The following is a 22,932-nucleotide window of genomic DNA, read 5'->3' on the forward strand; positions in this document are numbered from 1 at the left end:
GAGGTAGGAAGAAGGAGGGGCCTGGGAGGGATGCACGCTTCAGTCTAAGGCAATCCATTAATAAAGGCTCTGTCTACCTGGGGTGCAGACCAAGCTTGGGAGCCCCAGGCCTTTGTTTCCCAACCCTTATCTAGATGAGCACACTCACTGAGGAGTCAGGTTGCATGGTTTGTTGACAAGAGGTGGTTCTATGGGGAGGTATGCTGCCCTCCCAAGGGAAGAGAACTGGGGGTGGGGAAAACCAAGCAAAGGCGCTGGTGTGGTTGCTGTGGGCACTTCCGGGCAGAGCGGCAGGATCGTTCTGAACTAGGGGGCTTATTTAACAGGTGACACACATTCTACGCAGTGCACCAGGGTGGAAAACAAGATGTAAACTATAGTTCCTGTTCCTTCCCCCTCAAAGTTCCACTTTTCCCCTTCAAAAGATGGAGAGATAAAAGAAAAACCACCATACTGGCCTTCTAACTGAAACAATGAATTACAGGTAACAGTTATTTTAATAATAAAAAAAAATTCTATGTCAAATGATTTAAAAACCAGGGGAAGTGGAGGGGAAAAAAAAGGACAAAATGTTTAAGCATGTGAGACCAACACTTCCTGCCAGAAGGACTTCCTGTTTTGGGAACCACAGATGCGGAGAAACATCCGCTCTGTAGCCACAGCCTGTGTTGCATAGACCACTTCTCTGTTCTACTTACCCTTCTTCCCCAACGAAGGTGACGTACAGCTTATTCCTCTGCAGGTCTTTTCTGGAGTAGCCCATAATCTGATTGAAAGCATCCTCTAGCAAGTGGTCCCTTCGGATAATTAACCTGTCCGCGGAGAGGCAATTGGAAAAGTGCATTAAGAGATTACTTCCTAGGCCTCATCTTTCTTGCCGTATGATTTCTATTTGCCACAATCCACTAGGTGAGGAGTGAAGCTGCTTTAATAACGTTGCCATCTGCACTTGAGCACACATCTGGCTTTAACTCTTTCACAGCCAGAGCAAAAGTTACTTGAGAGAATCATGGGTAAACCCCGGGACCTGTGAAAAAAAATCCACGAGTCCTTTCTGAGTGGCCAAGACATGGATCACAGAAGGGAAGTGGTCATAAGACACACACACACACACACACACAGACACACACACACACACACACACACGGAGGGGGGGAGGAGTGAAGGGAAAGGGAGAGAGGGAGAGACAGATATCTTACTAAAGAAAGAACAGAACTATGAGGTAATTTTTAAAGTCTGGAATGCACCTAAGCATGGAATTCAATTACTCATGCCCAGTGAGAACCAGGAGGGCGTGTGTGTGTGTGTGTGTGTGTGTGTGTGTGTGTGTGCTGCAAAGCCAAAGAGTTTATAATTATACTTAATATTAAATATTTAGTGAATCTTGAGACTTCCTAAGGGGTAGAGAAATGAGTGAAGCCTGTGACAATCTCCTGTGATGACGACAATGGAAGCCATCTTCTGTAGGAATCAACTTACCCTTAAAGTCAGCAGCAACAAGGAAATGGCAGGGAGCCTGAACTTATGAAGGTCTTGGTAATCCAAATATGAGAGAAGCAGTTCAGAGAGACATGGAGTCGGGGTTAGGCCGATGTGTTTGGAGGTCCGTGAAAGTGGAATTGACCAAGCCAACATTCCTGTGCCTGGGGCAGTGAGCATGGCGGCTGGTCCCCTCCTGGTCACTCAGGGTACATGGTGACCGTCCCTCCCCTATCTTCTCACAGGTGGGACAGTGAGCTCAAGTGGGGACACAGAGGTAGGAAGACAGGAAAGAAGTGCACACAGGGATGAGAAGATTTCTGGACAAGCAAGGGGGGTGGCTGAAGAGGCAGGCACAGCGTTCACGACAGGTTCTGTTGTACAAGTGAGGTTTGTTCCACAGAACGAATAGGGCTGGTCTTTATCCTGTGCTCATGTTGGCCCGGAACTAGTAACATGTGGCATAAAACACTGTGATAATGACACATCTCATGAATATCAGGCCAGCAGAGAGAGAGAAAACGTCATCATCTTTGAATGTTGCCTATTGTTTTGCACAGGCCTAGCTTGATTGAAAACCATAAGCTAACTAGTGTTTGATTCCTGAACAGTTTTCATCATTAGAGTGTAATTTACAATTTCTGAAATAATCATGCTCATGAAAATAGACTCACGTGACGCCCAATTGTTCAAACTCACAACTGCTCCGACCGATCCATCATCTATAGACCACGTGGTTTGCGTCATTTCTACTTACTTTAATTTCCCCGGGCCTTGTCCGTATCCTTTTGTTTCTAGCTTCCTGTAAAAGTTCCTCAGTTTGGCTTCAAAATCTCTCTTGTATGGGGCTGGAGCCCGGGCATTGGCACGCTGAGTACCTGTAGCAACCAAAAAAGGACAACCTGGATCCGTGCCCTGTGCCAGCATCGTCCCAACACCACGAAAGACTGCCACAAGTTAGCAAAAAAAAAAAAAAAAAAAAAAAACCGAGGCATCACCCCTCCTCCACCCCCTCCAACGGTGAAGGCCTTAGCATAGCTTAAGGAAGGTCTGAGGGGAAATTCTCGTTGGTTGCTTTTTGACTGAGAATAAAGATCCCGTTTAAACAGCCAAATAAGCTCACTGTTTCTCAGATATGTTCCCCTTTTCCATCCAAACCAGAATGAGTCAAAGAGTTATTCATGCCTAAGGATAACTAGTCAGGACGGAATATCTTTGCTTGCGGAAGAAGTGATATCATGGAAACTCTAAAGGAAATTGCATGGAGCCTGGCGAAAGTGTTTTTAGATATGCGTTATATTTAAGAGCGATCTTAGAAATACAATTACATTTATTTTATATTGCGGGAGGAATGTACATCTTGGAGCTGCACAAGGAATAAGCAGTATTAGTATTGACTGTATTCCCAATGTGTCCAGTACTGTCAATAGCTATAGATTAAAAGTACGCCATCCGTTATTAATAAAGTATTATTAATAAGGTGTAAATATGACATGGTTTCTTCCTCTTTCCACAGAAAAAATCCGTGTGCCCCAGGGGATTAGGTCATATGTTGGGATGCTGGACTGGCGATGACCAGGGGAATCAGGCACGGACACTTGACACCTTGACACAAACACTGGCTGCTTCCATGAAATATTTCCCAACTCAATGAAAGGAAGCAGAAAACAAATTACTCTCTCGCTCCTTACACAGCATTCGAGTTCCATGAGATTTTTTTTTTTGATGTGTTGTGTGTGTGTGTTATTTGTTCTGTTGAGACAGAAGCTTGCTACTTAGCCTAGACTGGCCTTGAATTTTCCATCCTCCTGCCCGTGCCTCAATTATAGGCTTCAATTACAGGCTTGAGTCATCCTGCTTAGCAGAAATTTCTTTAACAAATGAGTTAGCTAGGATGGTTATTTATTATTGCTAGTCTTGCGTGATAGTCAACAATGGCTGTCCTGGTTGAGAAGACAGAAACAAAACATATTAAATAATTAAGTCTTAAACTAGAAGGGATACAAACCCTAAAATAGAGGAGATAAAAACTACAGCCCTGGGGCTATATCCAGTCTCAAATGTCTACTTTGTTTGCCCCCTACATTAAAGAAAAAAAGACTAGATGACTAGATTCATTACCAGCATTTAAAAATGAGGCGATTTCAAGTTAAAGAAACACATGTTTTTCTCTTGAAAGTTCTGAGAAATTTTACAACTGGCTTGTGCCTTCTTGAGGAGGCTGCTTCCTCAGACTCTACTTCCTTGCATCCACTCAGTGGCACAGGCTATCTGACCGCCTAGGTGTTTGCCTTTGGGACCAGTGGTATAGGAGATAATGGTGATGTCACAGAGAAGTAATGTGTGTGTGTGTGTGTGTGTGTGTGTGTGTGTGTGTATGTAGGGATCAAAATGGAAAAGACATCAGGGAGGAGCTTAATTGGAGCCTAAGTGGTTAATTGCCAAGCGGATAGGATCTAGAATCACCATGGAGACAAGCCTCTGGGCATGCCAGCGATGGAATTTCTAGCTCTGGTTAATTGAGGTAGGGGGACCCACCCAAAATGTGAGTGGCACCATTCCAGGGGCTGGGGTCTAGCAGTGGAGATAGAAGAAGGCTTCGTACCTGAGATCCATCTCTCGGCTTTTTGATTGAGGATGCAATCAATAAAAACAGCCACCACCTGCCCCTGCCACCACGTCTTCCATGACCCAGAGGACTATATCCCCTCTAACTATAAGCCTGAATAAACCTTCCCTGTCTTAAGTTCCTTAATGGCTGGTATTTGGTCACAACAATGAGAAGATTCAATACCACTAAACTGGTGACTAGAAAAGAATCTGAATTTCCTAGCTGTTCACAGCAGGAAGAAGGGGACTAAATACTGAATGTGTGTTCAGATGCTGTGGGTGGGGGGGGGGGGATACTCCATAACATCAAGTATGGCGGGCATACCGGAGAGACAAGGGCTGAAGTCAGTTAGAAGAGAGACTGAAAAAATCCTTCCGCTTGTGTTAGGGAATGGGGGGGGGGTTCCCTTTATAGACTACTGAGGAAAGGAAAGGGAAGAATGCCAAAGTGGGATTTGGTTAGAGAAATTCTCGGCGGAGGGCGGAGGGCAGATTCAGGGTGGAAAAGAGGAAGGAGGACGGAAGGGCGGAGAAGCAGTTAGGAGTTTAGACAGCAACTGAGGCCCGAGGGGATAAGAACCAAGTCAGGAGTGCGGTGATTCAGAGGAACCCCGCGCATGCATGCGAAACCCAAATTAGCGCCAGAAGAAAAGCAAAGATGGGGGGGAGGGAGGAGATGGGAAGCTCTGATGATAACAGTGTTTCTTAATAATAATGATAGCTGTTGTCGGATAAGCACCTGCTATCCTTTGGGGGATATTGCAGCACTTTCCATGGGGGGGGGGGAGTCTTGAGAAATCCTCACACAAGAGTCTCTGAGGGGCCACTGAGGTCTCCATCATTACTCTGACGGAAGGAAATGGGGAAGCAGCTTTGTGCCCAAATCCTACACCAGCAACAGGAATTCGGGATTTGACAAGGTCTCTTGGATGCTAAAAGCAGTGTGTGTGGGGGTTACGTTAGTAGTCAGGGACACAGGACGCTTTGTGAATGTTGAGTTGGATGAGACAGTCACGGATGCTCTCTACAGACCCTGGACAGGAGAGCTCCTGAGTTTACCCGAGAGATCAGTTAATTCCTGTGGATGAGAAAGGTTCGTGCATGCATGACCCTGTGCAGTGTCGGTCATAAGAAGCCCTCTGTGTGCTGGCTGTTCACGGTATAAAAATACATCCTCAACACATAGGCAAACATGTTGGAGCTTCAGGGATGGATATACAAAAGACTGGCTCCTGACCAGTCTGGAGGCTTGTCTGCAGAGTTATAAAGGGTTGCAAAGTTATAAAAGTTGTAAGTCTTTCCTTCAAAGAGCTAAGAGTTAAGTCAGGAAGAAAACAAATAAACTCAACCTTACAAAATCCAGGAAATAAAAGAGAATCCTTAAGCACTCGATCTTGAGGGCATGTCAGAGTCTCTGAGGGAACTTTAAAAAATTCCAAAGTGCAAGCCACTCCCAAAACCATTACATCAGAATCTGTGGGGGCAGGATCCAGGCCTAAGTGTTTTCTGCAGCTCTCCAGATGATTCCAAAATGCAGCCAAACCGAAGACTGGCTTACAGAAAGCAAGCTCAACAGAAAGACGTGAGAAGTGTGGGCAGCGTTCAGTAGCTCACACCAGACAGCGGCTGCCTGTGTGTGCTCCACAACCGGACAGGAGCCGTGGGAGCACAGGGCTGCTGCTGGGTGGATGGAGGTCAAGACAACGCACCACTCGGCCACTCAGGAAATCCAAGAAAGTTGCAAGGAGCTCTATGCTGTCACCCAAAAGCCCAGAAAGTAGCCATGATGAATCCTTGTCAACAGGAGTCGTCAATGGGAAACAGGAAATAAAGCTCAAAGACCGAATGGAAACTCTTTATAGCCTTGAAAAGAAACATCATTGTCTAGCTGACGACTTTAAGAAGTAATTACTACGCCTGTATAACTTGAGCTGCCTAAAAGGATGTGGGAAGTCCCACCATGCATTCCGTCACTCTCAATACTGATAAATGAAAAGTTAGCTCTGCCTCCATTTACACTCTAGCTCAGGGTCTTAATCATAGAGAGCCTGGTAACAGCAATGGTTCAAGGTGAGCATCCCTTTGCTAATAGTTCTGTTATAAAAAATAATCACATATAGTTCACAAAACGACAGTAAACAATAAGTACTGTTGGCCTTTGTCAATTTCTATATTTGTTTTCAAGTCTCATGTAGCCCAGGCTGGCCTCAAAGTCACTCTATAACCGGGCATAAGTGCTGGGATTACAGGCATGCACCACCACACAGAGCTCAGAACCTGTAGTTAAGAAACTTATTAAGAGAGATGGGGAACACACACATGCAGGAGGTGGGATTTTTTTTTTTAGAGGGGTTTGAAGCAGGATTTGAAAGGTTAGTAGTAGAGTACAAATTCTCTTGTGAGCCAGGAGATGAGCTAGGAAGTCCAGAGAAGAACTGTCTGAGGGACCCAGAAGAAACAGACTGGAAGTAGACAATGTGCCACAGACAAGGACGGGATTCCGCGTGGGCTTACAACTGAGTCTAATTGGTAGGACATCGTTCTTCAATACAGGAAGTCATGGATCAAAATTAATAATGAAATTAATAAAATTAATAATGAAATTAACAAAATTAATAGTGAAAGAGCTATATAATTCCAGAGGTTAATCTGGCTCTAATATGGATGCCAGACTCAGGGAGCTAAGTATCACATGTTGGAAACAGACTAGGGCTTCGTGGGAGTTGCTTCAGGGGTGGCCGTAAGGCTGGGTTCCTCATTGTAAAGTATGAATAGAATTCTGGCCATCTATAGTTCTGAACAAATATTATCCATTTTAGATCTTAGGAGTTAATTTTGTTTTGGGAAAGGATAATGTTATTAGAGTAAATTCAAAAAGAAAAATAGAAATTTTACTGATATGTTATATTGTTTAACATAATATACAAAACTGTCTGTTTATGGTTAAAGTATTTTGAGAAGTAGGGTAGCAAGGTCTTGGTATATAGCCCAGGCTGGCCTGGGACTTGAAAAACTTCAAATAGTCCTGTCTTCCCCTTCCCAGGCCTGGGATTCTAGGTATGAGCCACCATTCCCAAAACCAGCTGTCATATAATTAATACAAATCAGGTTCAACTGCCAAGAGCTTCCCGGGAAAGAATGAGGTTATTTTGGTTCTAGAAACCAAAAAAATGTTCTTGGAAGACGGAGCTGAGAGAAATGTATGGTAACCAGAACTGCACCCGAAGGCCCTTGCCCTCGGCTCTTACCAAAGGGAACTGCACCCGAAGGCCCTTGCCCTCAGCTCTTACCAAAGGGAACTGCATGGAAAAAGATCAGTTGCTTCTAGCAAGTGATCTTGTGGAGAACTGACTTTGTAGATGATGAATACTATGTTAAATATTTGCGGGAACATGTTTTTTTTTTTTTTTTTTTTTTCTTAACAGCTATTACGGCTGCTTCTCTTCGTCACTGCTAGGTAGATCTTAAGAACTCTCGTACCCTCAGTCTGTTTTCCATACAACACTGCATAGTTACCAACTATAAAACTCTTTATCTGACAAAGGATCTCAGATGACACTAGAAAAATTTTGGCATCAAATTCTGGAGAAGTCTGTGGTTTTCTGCTTCTGGATCCTGGAATCCGGCTGGATTGATGCTCTTCTCTGAAGGGAGTTGATCCCTGACTACATAACTCTAGGCTTCAGTCCTAGCACAGCTTAGAGGCTCACTTCTTCCTTGGTTCCTTTCACACACACACACACACACACACACACACACACACACGCACGCACGCACGCACGCACGCACACACACACACACGCACGCACACACGCACTTTTCCATTAATCCCTTATAGCAAGCTTTCTTGTTGAACTATCTTTGGATCACTGGCCCTTAAATAATGACATGGGGACTTTTTATTAATAATGAAAGCTTAGCCTTTAGCGTAGGTTTGTCCCCAGCTAGTCCTCATAATATAATCAACCTGTTTCTGTTCATCTAAGTTCTGTCATTGTGAACAGCATGTCCAACTTCATCATCTGCTGGTGAGTTCTGTGCCTAGATTCCTCCTCCTCTTCCTCTCTTCTCCCAGGAAGTCCCATCTATCCTCTCCTGCCTAGCTATTGGCCGTTCAGCTTTTGATTTCACCAATCACAGCTAAACATCTTCACACAGTGTACAAATGTGTCACCTCAATTCCCCATTAGTAACACAGAACAAGCCAATGAGCATCACAACGATGTCCAGACAGCCTTATCTGAAGCACAGTAGAATGTTCTTAGAGGGGGGAGCACCCTGGGCATAGTTTAGACAAAACATAATATGTAAGTCCTCATATCTATTGCCTATTTTTCAAGAGTAGCAAAAGCCTTAGATCTATGGATATTCCTATACATACTACTTAATTTTCCATATTTTTTTTGCTTTTTTTTGGGGGGGATTCTGGGGATTAAATGTGGGGTTTCATGTATTTGTCAGACAAGTAATCTATCACCTAGCTGCATACTCAGCCTACTTTTTCATTTTTATTTTGACAAGGTCTCACTAAGTTGCCCAGGTTACCCTAGAACTCACTTGGGAGTCAGAACTTTAACTTGCCTCTCAAGTAGCTGGGATTGCGGGTCTCAGCCATCAGGCTTGGCCCCTACCATTTACTGAGAACAGATTGAGAACTGTGGTTTTTCACACTTGGCCAAGAAGTAACTTATTAAAAAGGGAACATTAAAGGGTATGCCAATAATAGACACCCTATCCTGGCAGTACCAGAGGTGAGGACAATGAAGATTAATAAAAAATGAACTATCTTCACTAACTGGATTCAGGGGGTTATTAATAACAAAAATACAAAGAGGACATGAAACTCAAGAGGGAGGTGGGTGAGGGTAGTAGGGATAGTCAGAAGACAGTACTGGTGGTTAGATTTGATCAATATATACTATATGAATGTATAAAACTTTCAAAGAATAAAAAATGATAAAAATAATAGTCATATTAAGACAGTACTGAGCAGAGGGGAAGAAAGTGAGGAGGGTTACTGTGGGACAATGGCTGTACCCTGTAAAGATTTGTTTCTTGTACTTGTTTGATAAATACTGGTTGTCCAGTAGCCAGGCAGGAAGTAGAGGCGGGGCAACCAGGCAGGAAGTAGAGGCGGGGCAACCAGGCAGGAAGTAGAGGCGGGGCAACCAGGCAGGAAGTAGAGGCGGGGCATTGAGAACAGGAGAATTCTGGGATAAGGAAAGATTCAGTTTGCAGTTTTCACCTAGACACAGAGCAAGCAAGATGAGAATGCCTCGCCAAAAAAGGTACCAAGCCATGTGGCTAACACAGACAAGAGTTATGGGCTAATATAAATTATAAGAGTTAATAAGAAGCCTGGGCTAATAGGCCAATCAGTTTATAATTAATGTAGACCTCTATGTGTTTCTTTGGGACTGAACGACTGCGGGACCGGGTGGGACAGAGACTCTGTCAACAGAGGGTTAGGGAGGAACAGAGAGAAATGTCTGTAAGAGGAGAAGGTAACATCCATTGCCAGTAACATTCAAGAATTCATGAGAAGAAAAGATCCTTTGGAGGGAAATAAAGCCTCTCATGGTCTATTCCATAGAGGCGACCCTGATGAGGACCTCAGGGCCGTGAGTCCAGTGACCTCACGCCGCTTGTAGCTCCAACTGCTCCAGTTCTGGTGAAGCCACCCCAGTCCGTGAACCACATTCAGACCCAATGAACCCTTACACACACCGTGCAGCACCTCAATGTGCCACAAATATGAAAACACGTAGAAAAACAATACACCTGAAGAATTTCAATAAATGTCGTGCTAGATAAATTCTCGTGCCCTTGACACCTAGTTTTAGCCTCCTGGAAAATGCAGACCAGAAAGTAAATCTCCAATATATTAAAGACAAATCAGGTGCCACTGCATTTACATTCCTAGAGATGTGCCCCTAAGGCAAACTTGCTAGTTTCCTACTTGGCACAGCAAACCAGATGGTGTTTGCAGAGATCCTTTCCTTCAGATGCAGCTGAGGTTGGATTGGTGTTATAATGGCCCTAGAAAAATAAGCCTTCGCATTCCAAAATTTCGACGAGTTTTAGGTGAACACTCTCACAGCTGCAGAAAGCAGTGAGTCAGAGTTTCCAAAGCCCTCTTCTCTCAAAAAGACATGCAAATGTGCTCGGGATGAGGAAAAATATGGAAAGATTACCAGGTTCCTGGGCACTCAGAGTGAAGAGCGTTAAAATTTATTATTGTCATAATTCTCACAATCTCATTCTCAAACCACTAAAATGGGTGAAATTCTAGTCACATGAACAGAACCAGGCCACTTAAAAGGTTATTTTTGAAATGTTGATTTTCCACAGCCAGCAAAGGGCCTGGTAGGAGCAGAAGTCATTCTCAGGAACAGAGATTCCTCCACTGGGGAACGAGGTTAGCGAGGCCTGGCTCTGCTCATGGGGAGTCACTTACGGCTGCCTCCACTCCTATTAGGCAGTGCATCCCATCTCCAAACCAAACCCGCTGGGACAGAGCTGCCAAGAATATGGAGATGATTTTTTTTCCTGCAAATTAAAACCACCACAAACACCACTAGCAATTTAGATATGGCTGGATTACACATGTCATTGGAAAATGTTTAACCCCGAGTTTCCAGAACACACTCTATTACTGCCACGAATTATTTGTGTGCATCTGGGATGCTAAAAGAAGGCGTGCGGTCTGTCACCATTTGGAATGTCTGCACAGGACGAGAGGACGCTCAGGCAGTTTCAAAGAGCATGTTTATGTGAGGGCTCAGAAGACAGATTCTTGTGGGGGGTCTACGTTTTTCTTAGGGAATAACAACCTTGGAAAAGGCCTAGAAAAATGAGGATGTAGCTGCCGTGAACCAACTCCCACATGGCTCCACTTGCTTAATCATAAAACAGCAAGACAAAATAGACAGTCCGCTGACAGCTTTACCAAGCATCTAACTAAAGACGAAGACCTCTCTGGATGATTCAACGCCTAAACCAGCCAAGCTAGCAAGTCATGAAAAAATGGACTCATATATGCCAGTAATGAATGGCTCATGGAGAGACAAAGTGTACTATTGTACATATTTCCAGAAAGAAAGAAAAAATTATTAATATTTACTGGATGTTTGCAGTGCAAGGTATCCCCCACTGCTGCCGCCACAAAAAGAAAGCCAAAAGTGAGGTGATTATAACTATATCCATTTTTATTACAAAAGGAAACTCAAATTTCTGGCAGGAGATACACCGTCCCAAAGGTTCTCCATTGATAAAAGAACTCACTGAGGCCAGCCATGAATCCTGACATCCCCCTACACCTTCAAACCTAGCCGGAGTGTCAGACGGTGATGTTCTTTCGTGTGTCATCCATATACGTGTCTCTCTAACTGCTCCGATGCTGATCTGTGCTTCTGCTTGTGGTATACCGTAGCCTTCTCAAAGGTTCGGCGGCAGCAGCAGAGGCTTCTGTCTCCACAGGCACCCCGAGACTTGCGTGCACACGCTTTCAGCTTCTCCAGCTGAGAATCCCTTCCTTCAGTTTTTCTGCTTCTGACTACCATCCAACTTTGTCTTGGGGGCAACTACACTTTATAAAAAGAGCATTCCACACTTGTGCCATCCACTCAGCACCACGTGCCACGTTGTACCCGGCACAATCCCACGTACCGTCCACTGGTTTCGAGAGCCTGCTTCAGTAGGGATAACTGAGTTTCACATTCCGTGGTCTCTCTTAGGACTTCCTTCTTCCTGAGTCCTCTCAGCATTTGGCTCTATTAGCCACACCTCCTTGAAAATGGACGCCCGTGGAAGCATGTTCCTAGTTGTACCCCAGATCCACCCCTCCGCCTTAGCACGGCCCTTAGATATTAGAGTTCTCCACGTGACCATCCTGCTTTATCTTCTCAGTGCTTCCTGTAGTCTACACTCCAGGCTTCAGTTCTCAGGAAACTCAGGTTCTTGCTGTCCGTCTGTATGGTCCACTTGTCTTTGGGTATCTCAGATTGGGAGCCCCCAAAACATCTCACTAAAACTCGCAACGAGTCACACTCAGTTTACATTTCTCTTTAAGTTAAATCCTCTTCCTTTCTTGGCAAGTGGCGCCCATATCTGCTGGGCATTGTGGGCAAGAAGACCTTCTGACCTGCTTTGGCTTTTCCTTACCTGGGATCAGTTCTGACATCTCAGCGAGTCATATGTCCCATTCCTTTGTCCCTGTGTCCCCCTCACCACGGCCTTGCAAGTCCCATCCTTTACCATGTGTCACGTGACCCTCTCTCAAACGACTGCTCAGCCTCCGGTCCTTTAGACTCTTGTCATCTTCCCTTCTGCCATCAAACTGATCTTCATGAAATCGGATATTGCTGGCATTTTACCCTTTGTAGAGCTTCAGAGGTTTCACCAAAGGTCAGTTTTCAAGGCATGGTTAGCAGAGCCAGATGCACAAGATGGGGGCCAAAGACAGGCCAGTGGGTTGAAATTCATGGAGTTATTGAGGACCTTTGCCAAAGCAGGGTCTATACTGAGTAGGTCACACAGAAAGACCTCAATCTAGCCTGGATTTCCAGCCTGAATCTTGAGAACTGCCTTCCACGGCTGCTCTTTCTCCTCAGCATTTCTCCTGTCCGTACTTAGTGCATGCTCACCCATCTAGGCCAGAACATCCTTCTGTCTTCAGTTCATCTGGGGAATTTCTAGTTCTCCAGATTTTTGTTTCCCTGCCTGTCCCTCCACACAGCCAGTGTGAGGGACCAATCCCAGAGCTAAGCAAGTACACTATCACCCAGTGAAATTCCCAGCCCTGCCTGGCAAATTTCTAGTCACTCACCCATCCTTCAAGGCTGTCCCACACCTGCCATCTTAATCTTCCCTGGACAACTGTTCCCACACCTGTGTTCCCAGATGTCTCACCATGACAGCATCGCCCACTGGGCTTCAGAGTCTCCGCTGACTCACTACCTCACCACGAGCCCTTCAAAAGCAGAGACCACATCATTCATCTCTAAACCACCACAGTCTGGCTCGGTGCTTGGCTCAGAGTTGGATGCTCAATAAATCTGCGTTACGTGGATGAATTAATAGGGCTTTTCCTGTTCGCGGTGTTCAATTAGATGGCAGCTTTGCTATGGGAGCACGGTGTGAGGGCATGTGTCACACATGAAAGAGCACCGTAGCTTTCGGGCACACCTGAAGTCTGGATTTCGACTGAAATAGCTTTAAATTCTACAGAAGTCTGAACAACATTACCTAAGATAAAGATACAGTTCATAATCTGTCAACATCATGGCTGTCTTCCCTAAAAATCCACTTCTGCAAAGTTCCACGTATATCATCTGCTCGTCCAGCCATTCACGACCCCTTAATTCACATCTGTCTCTTCCAACAGAGCTCAGATATGTTTTCATTTATCAGCATGTTCCGTCTGTCCGTCCATCTCCCCCGCACCGTCTCATACAACAGCAGGAAAATGCGCAAGTCCATTATAACAAATAATTCCATTATAACAAATAATTTAAATTCTGTATCCTTTCTTGAGAGTGGAGACATTGTCTTTGTTGTCTATCCAAACTGTACCCTCAACCCAAACTTTTTTAGCTTTTTGTTTTTGTTTGTTTGGTTTTTGTTTTTTGAGACAGGGTTTCTCTATAGCTTTGGAGCCTGTCCTGGAACTATCTCTTGTAGACCAGGCTGGCCTCAAATTCACAGAGATCCACCTGCCTCTGCCTCCCGAGTGCTGGGATTAAAGGTGTGCGCCACCACTGCCCGGCCTCAACCAAATTTTTTAATGTTCTAAGAAACAATAGGCATTAGATAGCAAAACGAAAAGCAAATTCTACAGCGGGATGCATTATACTGTTGCAGAATATTTGTGTCCACTGTGAAGATGCGTCTTTGCCAAGGAACCTTCTGATTGGTTTAATAAAGAGCTGAATGGCCAATAGCTAGGCAGGAGAGAAGAGGCGGGATTTCCAGGGAGAGAGAGAACTCTGGGAAGAAGAAAGGTGATTCACCAACCAGATTCAGAGCAAGTAGGACTTGCTGTACTGGGAAAAGGTAAAAGCCACGTGGCAGAACACAGAACATAGAAACAGGTTAATCTGAGTTATAAGAGCCAGTTTATTAGGGGACAAGCCTAAGCCAAAGGTGTCATTATTTGCAGGCTGCGGTTCCAAGAAAGTCTTCCAATTATGCATCTTACGTTACACTGCTGACATTTACCCTCCCATTGATTATCCGTCAGCCAGTGAACTCACGAGGAAGACAGTTACTTAAAAAGGCAGCAAATATCACGCAGTGTGTACCTGTAGGCGGAGCGACCCCTGCTTGTGCTCCTCAGAGAATTCCCATGCGCTGTAGGCAGACTCACCTGGTGAGTTCTGGGGAGATGACACGGGGGAGCCTCGCGGGGACTGACAGTAGCTGGGGTGGAGTAAGGCATGTGGAGGCACATAGGACATTATCTCTTCCTCAAACAGGCTGGGGAAAGGCACGAAATGGTTTGGTGTCAGCGAGACCATGGTAATCCGAATTCCAGACGTTATTTTCTGCCCCTGCCCCCTGCTCCCTGCAGACACCTTGATAATGGCGATAATGGCGGCTGTGATGTTTATCCATCACCTGACATTCCTTTATCTACTACTCACCTTCTTAGTTCACTCCTGGCAAGGGACGATTTCAGGCCAAAGGAAACTTCCCAACCGCCTTGCCCATTTCCCCTTCTGCCCTATAACTAAGCCCAGCTTGTGTGCAACGGGTTCCCATTCTTAGGGATTCCGGCTAGAGGGTTTTTCTCCCAAATAAAAGCCTGTATTGTCTTAAGTTGCTTGTTTCCTTGTCTGTCTCTCCTGTTGCTGACCTTCTCGGAGAGAATCTGACTATCTGGGAGGCTGGACTATTTTCAGAACTAGTTCAGTACGTCTCGGTTAAGAGGGTCTCCCGCTAGATTGAGAAACCACACCCTGTCCCCAAGAGTCTTCAGAGTCAAGGGAGGAAAAACACTTTTGGGAAGTGCTCACCCCATGGGAATCATCTTGCTTCAACATCAGCAAAGAACTAGCAAGAAAGAAGGCAACGAACACTAGGTGGGGGAGAATCAGAGTCAGGGTCAAAATAAATGGGGGAAAAAAAAACCCAAGTCAAAACAAAACAAACAAGCAAACAAACGAAAAACACAACTCCTGGCGGCCTTTAGCACTCAGGAATAAAGAACATTGCCTGAGTGGCCAGCTCCTCATAGTTGCCCTTGATCCTCTGGAGGCCTCCAGGGCACCTTCCAGCCAGTGGGTTCTGCAAAGCTTGGCTTTAGCTGTGATTCGCCTCTGCTTGGGGAACGATGTGAAACATGAGGAAGTTTTGACAGCCCTCGCCAAGACCACTTAAAACCAAACCCGATCTAACCACCATGAAAGAAAACAAAAACGGGTCCAGGTCCGTTCCACGAAGCGCCGTCAAATTGGCAGGACTGTTGACCAAATGAAGACCTTTCCGTTTCCCCAACCTAAACTCTCAAAACAGCCAAGTCAATAGGCTACGCCTAAAATCTAGCCAAAGGAGGCAGAGCACATTCTGAGAAGAAGAAGAACAAAAAATGTGGAAAGAAATAGAGACATGACCTCCGCTCTGCATTGAGGGGCGAGCCGCACAGGCTTATATGGCTACCCCTGCTCCGCTCCTTGAGTGGGACGTTTGATTTGTCTGTCTTTATAACCCTTCCCTTTTTCAGTGCTGCGAAACATGAATAAGCAAGTCTCGGGGTGGCTATCAGGTGTCGTTGGAAATGAATCCTTCGGAAAGCTGCATCCCAAGTCTTCAGCGCAACGATTTCCTTAGACTTTGAGGAGAAAGGAGACGTCTTTAGGCTGCCAACCCTTGGCATATTATTATTTTTTTTTTTTTTTTTGAGACAAGGTTTCTCTGTGGCTTTGGAGCCTGTCCTGGAACTAGCTCTTGTAGACCAGGCTGGTCTCGAACTCACAGAGATCCGCCTGCCTCTGCCTCCCGAGTGCTGGGATTAAAGGCGTGCGCCACCACCGCCCGGCTCGGCATATTATTTTCTAAAAGCGGGAGACTGCCGCCTGCAGTCCCAATAGCCCCTACCTCAGGAGCATGACGAGGTCCGCGTCGCTGGAGAGCCGAACCAATCCAGGGGTCCCTTCAGTTCGGATAAACTGGATCTTCTCCCTGTGGAGGCAAGGAAACAGTGTGAATGGATGTGTCAGGCTCCGGAATGTGACTTTTTAGATGATCACGTGTTCTACCTCGGCTATCGCATTTTGGGTGCCTATTAAATGGCACTGTGTTATGGAACCTTGGGGATACAAATCCCCAACAGACATAGTCTTTGCTTTTGAATAGAACATTGTGGGACTGGATTGAGGCAGTAGAGTCCTGGCCTAGCATGCAGGAGGCCCTGAATTCATCCCTAGCACTACAAGGAAAACAAACAAAAACGACAAAAGAAAACATAAAATGAAAGGGCTCTATTCTATTATTATTATTATTATTATTATAGAATATAGTTATTCTATTGCTTCCAACACTCCGCTGCCTAAGCATCATTATAGATAGTACTGCTCCCAGCTGGTAAAACTGGTCCCCATTCTGAGCTAAGGCCACCTGTGAGTTTGAATCTAAGCAACACTTCTAAAAGGGGATCCCCTGCTCTTCAGAAAGCAAGCACCCAGATTTGCCTCCTGCCATTGCAGACGTGTTGCGGAGGGATATCCACCGACTTTCTCGAAGATGAACCCACAAGTGACATGGGCCAAGCGCTTGTCACACTTGGAAACGGACGGCGCCCGTGCTTGTAACCTCAGTTAAAAAAAACGATGGCTATTTTAAATAGTGACGCGTTCTTAGCTAGGAAGACTCGTCAAGCAGATTGTGTGTATAAAGTGCAAATGGAAACAGACCGCACACGCCAGACACAAGGCTGTGGGCGGGACTGCAGGTTGAGTGCTTGGCTGGAGCATACAAGGACTTGTGCGCACACGCGCGCGCACACACACACACACACACACACACTGCACTGACGTGATTTCTCCTATTCATTATCTGACCATAGATACATGTAGTGATGCCTTTAGTTGTACCAATCAAACTTTTTCTTGTTCTTATTTAGCTCGTGTTGTTTCAGAGCATACCATAGCGATGTATAAGATGAGAAGCAAATAAAAGTGCAAGCCATGGCCCTGAAGCCATTTCCTTTGATGGAGCGTGGAAGCCACTGTGGGTGCTAAGGACAAGGTATTCTGAGAACCGCAGCATAAAATGGATGCACCTCTGATCACTCTTCTAGCTTCGGTTCTGATCTACAGAGCACCGGGCTTCACCAATTCCACTGCATCCTAGGTTCCTAGGAGCCAAGTCGCCTAATTAAGATTCTCAACCGAGCTGAAAGCCACGGGGTGGAAGGTAAGGCTAAAGTATCCAGATGAAGAGTCCCCAGACATGTAGAAACTGACTTCCTTCCGCCATGCAGCTCACAGGGTGAGGGGACAGGGGTCAGGCCCTGGTGTCCTCTGGCTAGCTCTATTTTACATTATTAGTACAGGAGGCACCTGACTTATTGAAAAAAAGAAACTTTTCTTTTCTGTCCTGTATAGTCAGCAAGAGACTTTAAAGACATGGGACATGCATTTTCAAGAGATGTGCATGCTATGCCCGGTTCTCTGCAAAATTGCTCCGCCTTGAAGATCAGAACCGAGAAAGGCGGTGTCCCACGAGTGTTAGCATCGGATTGGGGAGCACATGATGGAAATCAAGGCCTACTATCTGGTGAATTCTTTTATAAGAGATCTAGAGATTAGATTTTAAGAAATCTAAATTAGAAAAAAAAATTATCTCGTAGGAAAAGGAACAGTTCCTAAGAAGTCCCGTGTAAGGGCCGATAAAACCATGCTTTGATCTTGGAGCGATCTCCAGCAAATATGCACTTTATCTCTCCAGTCTACCGTCACAAGGCAGTAAGGCAGATGAAACAGAAGCAGAAACCAGGCTCACACTTTCCCCAGCTGTGCTCCCTGGAATGGGACAAGGAGATGACACAGATGGTTCTGACCGTAGCGTGGCCTGCAGACATCCGGTGAATAAGAGGACCCATCATCTCGCTCATCTGAGTCACAGGGAAGACACAGAAGGGAAGGAAGGAGCCTGGCATCGGAGGCAGGGTGTCAGCGGGAAAACTGCTCGTCACTCTCTCTACACTAACTACTAGGCCACGGAAACAACTGGTTTTGATTTCCCAGACAAGAACACGGCGAGGAGGGCTGAGACCAGTTCTCTACCAGGCCAGGATATTTGTCACGGTGACAAGCTATAGGCCACGCTTCCAGGAGAAAGCACTAGAGTATATCAGAAACTGGTGCCATCTGGTATCTTCTGAATTAGGGAGTTTCTTTTTTCTTTTCTTTCTCTTGCCCTCCTTTCTTCTTTTCAAGACAGGTTTTCTCTGTGTAGCCCTGGTTGTCCTGGAACTCATTTTATAGACTAGATTGGCCTCAGACTCAGAGATCAGCCTTCCTCTTCCTCCCGCGTGATGGGATTAAAGGTGTGAGCCACCACGACCCAGCGCTATACTTCCTTCTTAGACTGCTTCACCACCCATTTTCTTCAAGCATTTCTCAAGCACTTAATTTGTGCTGGGCACAGCCTCCCATGGCTTGGAATCCAATAAATAAAAACACACTCGGCAGTGGTGGCACACGCCTTTAATCCCAGCACCTGGGAGGCAGTGACAGGCAGATGTTTGTAAATTCAGGTAGCCTGGTCTACAAGAGCTAGTCCCAGGACAGCCAGGGCAGCTGTTACACAGAGAAACCCTGTCTCAAAAAAACCATTAAAAAAGGAAGGAAGGAAGGAAAGAAGAAAGAAAGAAAGAAGGAAAGAAAGAAAGAGAGAGAGGGGGAGGGAGGGAGGGAGGGAGGGAGGAAGGAAGGAAAGAGAGAAAGAAAGAAAGAAAAAGAAAGAAAGAAAGAAAGAAAGAGCAAAGAAGAGAAATTCCCAATAGTATATAAACTTATGCCGAGTGTTCTGTTCCTATACCCCAACTCTGTTTTAGGCCTTAGCTAGAGTTTTTTTCCTAAAGTCTTTTCATGTAAAAACAAAAACAAGCTTCGTTTATTGATGCTTAAGAGAATGGGCCAAGGGGGAGGAAGAGAGAATTCAGCAGAGTCTCAGAAATGGCACATACTTTCCAAGAATGCAGAAGGAAATGCTCCTTGGTTATCACTGATTTGCCCAACGTCCCATAGACCATTGTTCCTCAACTGGCTACTTTGTCTACGAGAAATCTGCAGACACCATCCCAAGTTCTGCAGCAAGTTTTAAGTGTCTTCTCATTTTGATGATTGAAGCCATGAACATTAGAGAAGCGTGTAGAAGACATGCATGACTATTTGCCACCATGGGACTTCATGTCCCATGATGTGTAGTTGCAAGAGAAACACTCAGCAATTAGACACGGACTCTTCAAGTGTTAGTGAGCAGGGCTGTCTGCCCTTACACTGATGTGGAAGTCCCCTCTGTATACTGTGAATACCACTGGTTAATAAAGAAACTGTCCTAGGCCTGTGATAGGGTACAGTAGAGCTAGGCGGGAAAAACTAAACTGAATGCTGGGAGAAAGGAGGCGGAGTCAGAGAGAAGTCATGGAGCCGCTGCCAGAGACAGACGTGCTGGAACCTTGCTGGTAGGCCATGAGCCTCGTAGTAAAATATAAAACAATAAAAATGGGTTAAATTAAGATGTAAAAGCTAGCCAATAAGAAGTTAGAGCTAATAGGCCAAGCAGTGATTCAATTAATACAGTTTCTGTGTGGTTATTTTGGGAGTCTGGGTGGCCGGGAAATGAACAAGTGGCTTCCATACTACATTACATCACCAGAGCCTCATTATCAAGTATGACAACAGCCCCTGTTCTTCTGTTCATGCGCAGTTCTCTTACTGACTGGAAGGACAACTTTTCTGCTACACTATTAATTTCCATAGAAATAATCAAGGGATGCTAAGTCATATAGGTTGCCACAGGCTAAAGAGAAAATGAAGAGATGAACTTAAAAAGGATATTATACAGTTATGCTAAGTAATGCATGAAAGACAGCAGGTCTTATTCTATGAACAGAAGTTCAAAAGCATCCAGCACGTAGAAAAGTGGTGGAATTCACACACCACAGGATGCATTCACTAACATTTTCATTATAATATTTGGGAATATTCTAAATAAACTGATGGGCTAAACCAACAAATCTGTGAATACAAGAGAGTTTTCTATTGTGAAGGAGATACGGTGACCGGGATAATACCAAGGATGCATGTCACAGACCATCAGAGACCAAAGCACAGGACTGAGTCAAAGACTGGGCAAACTAAAGACAACTGTCTCTTTCTACTGGTAACAGTCTCAACATCTATTATTTGACTCTTGAAAAAAATATCTCAGATAAAATATTCATTCTCTTGCCTTTCAGCATTCTGGCAAAGATAAGCCTACAACCTGTGTGTATCAGTTTAATGTGGGATGACCCTCTACCCAAGGACAGCATATTAAGTGGATTTGGGAAGCAGAGAGATGAGACAGGAGCTCACCCCAACCTCTCTACACATCGCCCTGGTATTGCAGTTCATCCCTTCAGGGGATTTACAAAAAGAGAATTAATTTATATCACATAATTTTCTCAGTTTTAACTTAGTTTATACATCTCTTGGTTTATGGTTCATAAAAATTATAATCACAGGAAATTGATATGCGTTTTATATTTAAACATATTTTAAGTTTCTTCAGAACAGAAGAGGTCACAGTCAATGTGAGTGATCTTCTATTCCTCTATTTCTTTTAGAAAATGAGACTGGATGCATATGAACTTCCACAAAGCTGATTAGTATCTGGAATTAACACAGTTTGAGACATGTTACTAACACGTTTGACTGTAATTAGAGGATTCTGAATATTACTTTAATATATTTATTCAGCTAATGTATAGAATTGAAAGGATCCTAAAAAGCAAAAACCAAACCCAAACCAAAATAAGCAAACACCCTTTTGCTGGGCATGGTGGCACAAGTTTTTAATCCCAGCACTCGGGAGACAGAGGCAGGTGGACCTCAGTGAGTTCGAGGCCAGCCTGGTCTATAGAGTGAGTTCCAGGAGAGTTAGGGCTACACAGAAAAACTCTGTCAAAAAGCCACTTCCCCCCAAAAAAATAAACAAGGGGGGGGGAGGGCGGAAGGAAGGAATTCAATCTTAGTGGTTTATAATGAAGATTATAAATTCCTTTCGAGACACCAATGGGTCTTTGGGGGACAAAGGTCCTTCTCCCTATATCCTCTGGCCACCTGCTTCTCAGTGTTTATGCACAGGAAAGCCTGGTCAAATGTCAGGCACATGATCAGCCAATGCCAAAATAACCGAGTTTTAACACTCACACTCCGTGTTGGTCATGAACAATACTGCCATCACTTTCTGTCGTGGCGGGGAAAACAGAATCAGGACGCCGACCCCAGGTTCATGACTGAACTGGAATCCACCGAGGACAGTGTAAAGGCATTCAAGGTGACGGCAGGAAAAAGTGGCCCACGTGTGCTGCCCCTCACACCCAGTTTGTAACCACTTCCTCCCAGGGCACAGATTTGCCTCCAGAGAGGGACTCTCTGGCAGGAGGGAGGTCATTTGAGGACAAGGAGCAATGTCTTAAGGCTGGAATTCCCAGAGAAAACAATCTCACTGAAACCAACCCTCTCTCCGGTCTTGCAGTTAAAGAAGGGCACATGTCGAGGAGCTCCCCGTACTTGGGTTTCTGCACAGGTACTCAGTAACGCAGTGGCAAACACGTGTGCTTTCCAAACTGCCTGGGACAATTTTAGAGAAGCGTTTGGAGTCCCCTAAGGCTACATACCCAAGAGAGGGAAATTGACATTGATGGCTATTCCAGGACAGTCTGCCTTGACCAACGGCCCACAACAGAAAGGTTCGTTTTCTTCGTGCTTGCTGCTTTGTAGGTTGGCTTTAGAATGGGACTCTTCTGGACACACAGAGATGACCACATGTTGAGGATATCTTATAGGTGGATATAAATCGTCTAAATCATCTACAGGCCAAGGACTAAGACGGGCTTAACTCCGCTTCTTCATCTTAAAACAAGCATATTTAGAATGCAAATACTTAGCCTGGAGCTTATTCTATTGACGGCCCTCCAAAGACTTTAAACTCGCAAGCCTGTTATTAGATGGGCCGCAAAGTTATTTATGCTTTTCCCAACACAAGCCTCTGTTGGAAATAGAGTCAAGCTAGGCTTCTGGAGATCTGTTCTTTTTCCTGTGCTGCTGTTAGCAATCTACCGAAATCATAGTGTTCATTCATTCCACGGATTTGTAGTGAAGACAGGATAAGGAATAGTAACTTAGACACTGACCTCTCCGTAAAGTCAGACTCATGCTATGAGTATCACATGGTTTATATGAAGGATTTATGTTTCTTACAATTCAGTGGTGATGGGAACCACGCATCCAATAAAACACAATTCTATACACAGTAGTACCCTTTTCTCTGTGGCCCCTTCCTCTCTCCTTCCCTCTCTTCTTCTTCCTTCTTTCCTTCCTTGCTCCCTCCCTTTTGCCCTGCATGATGTAAGAACCAACATAACAAGGCTTGTGGCTTTAAAAAACGTTTAGTTCTTAATTTTAATTACATGTATGTGATGCCCGGTGACCATGGAGGCCAGGGGCATTGGAATCCCTGGGGCTGGAGTTACAGGTAGTTATGAGGGTGTCAAATGTGGGTGTTGGGGATCAAACTCTGATCCTCTGAAAGAATAGTGAGTGTGCCTAACCACTGAATCATTTCTCTAGT

General features: G+C 45.0%; 1 protein-coding gene across 2 annotated transcripts in view; it reads right to left on the bottom strand.

The window, feature by feature from the left end:
• The window catches only part of Hecw2 (HECT, C2 and WW domain containing E3 ubiquitin protein ligase 2), a 176,112-nt gene that overhangs the window by 39,473 nt on the left and 113,707 nt on the right, over positions 1-22,932 (bottom strand). For both annotated transcript variants that reach the window (XM_038315559.1, XM_038315560.1), the window contains exons 17-20: positions 16,186-16,269; positions 14,456-14,565; positions 2,237-2,357; positions 699-812 (exon numbers count right to left, since the gene is read on the bottom strand). In XM_038315559.1, the coding sequence (XP_038171487.1) occupies positions 699-812; positions 2,237-2,357; positions 14,456-14,565; positions 16,186-16,269 (429 nt within the window). The remainder of the gene's footprint in view (positions 1-698; positions 813-2,236; positions 2,358-14,455; positions 14,566-16,185; positions 16,270-22,932) is intronic.

Source organism: Arvicola amphibius, chromosome 18 (assembly GCF_903992535.2).
Source record: "Arvicola amphibius chromosome 18, mArvAmp1.2, whole genome shotgun sequence".
NCBI lineage: Eukaryota > Metazoa > Chordata > Mammalia > Rodentia > Cricetidae > Arvicola > Arvicola amphibius.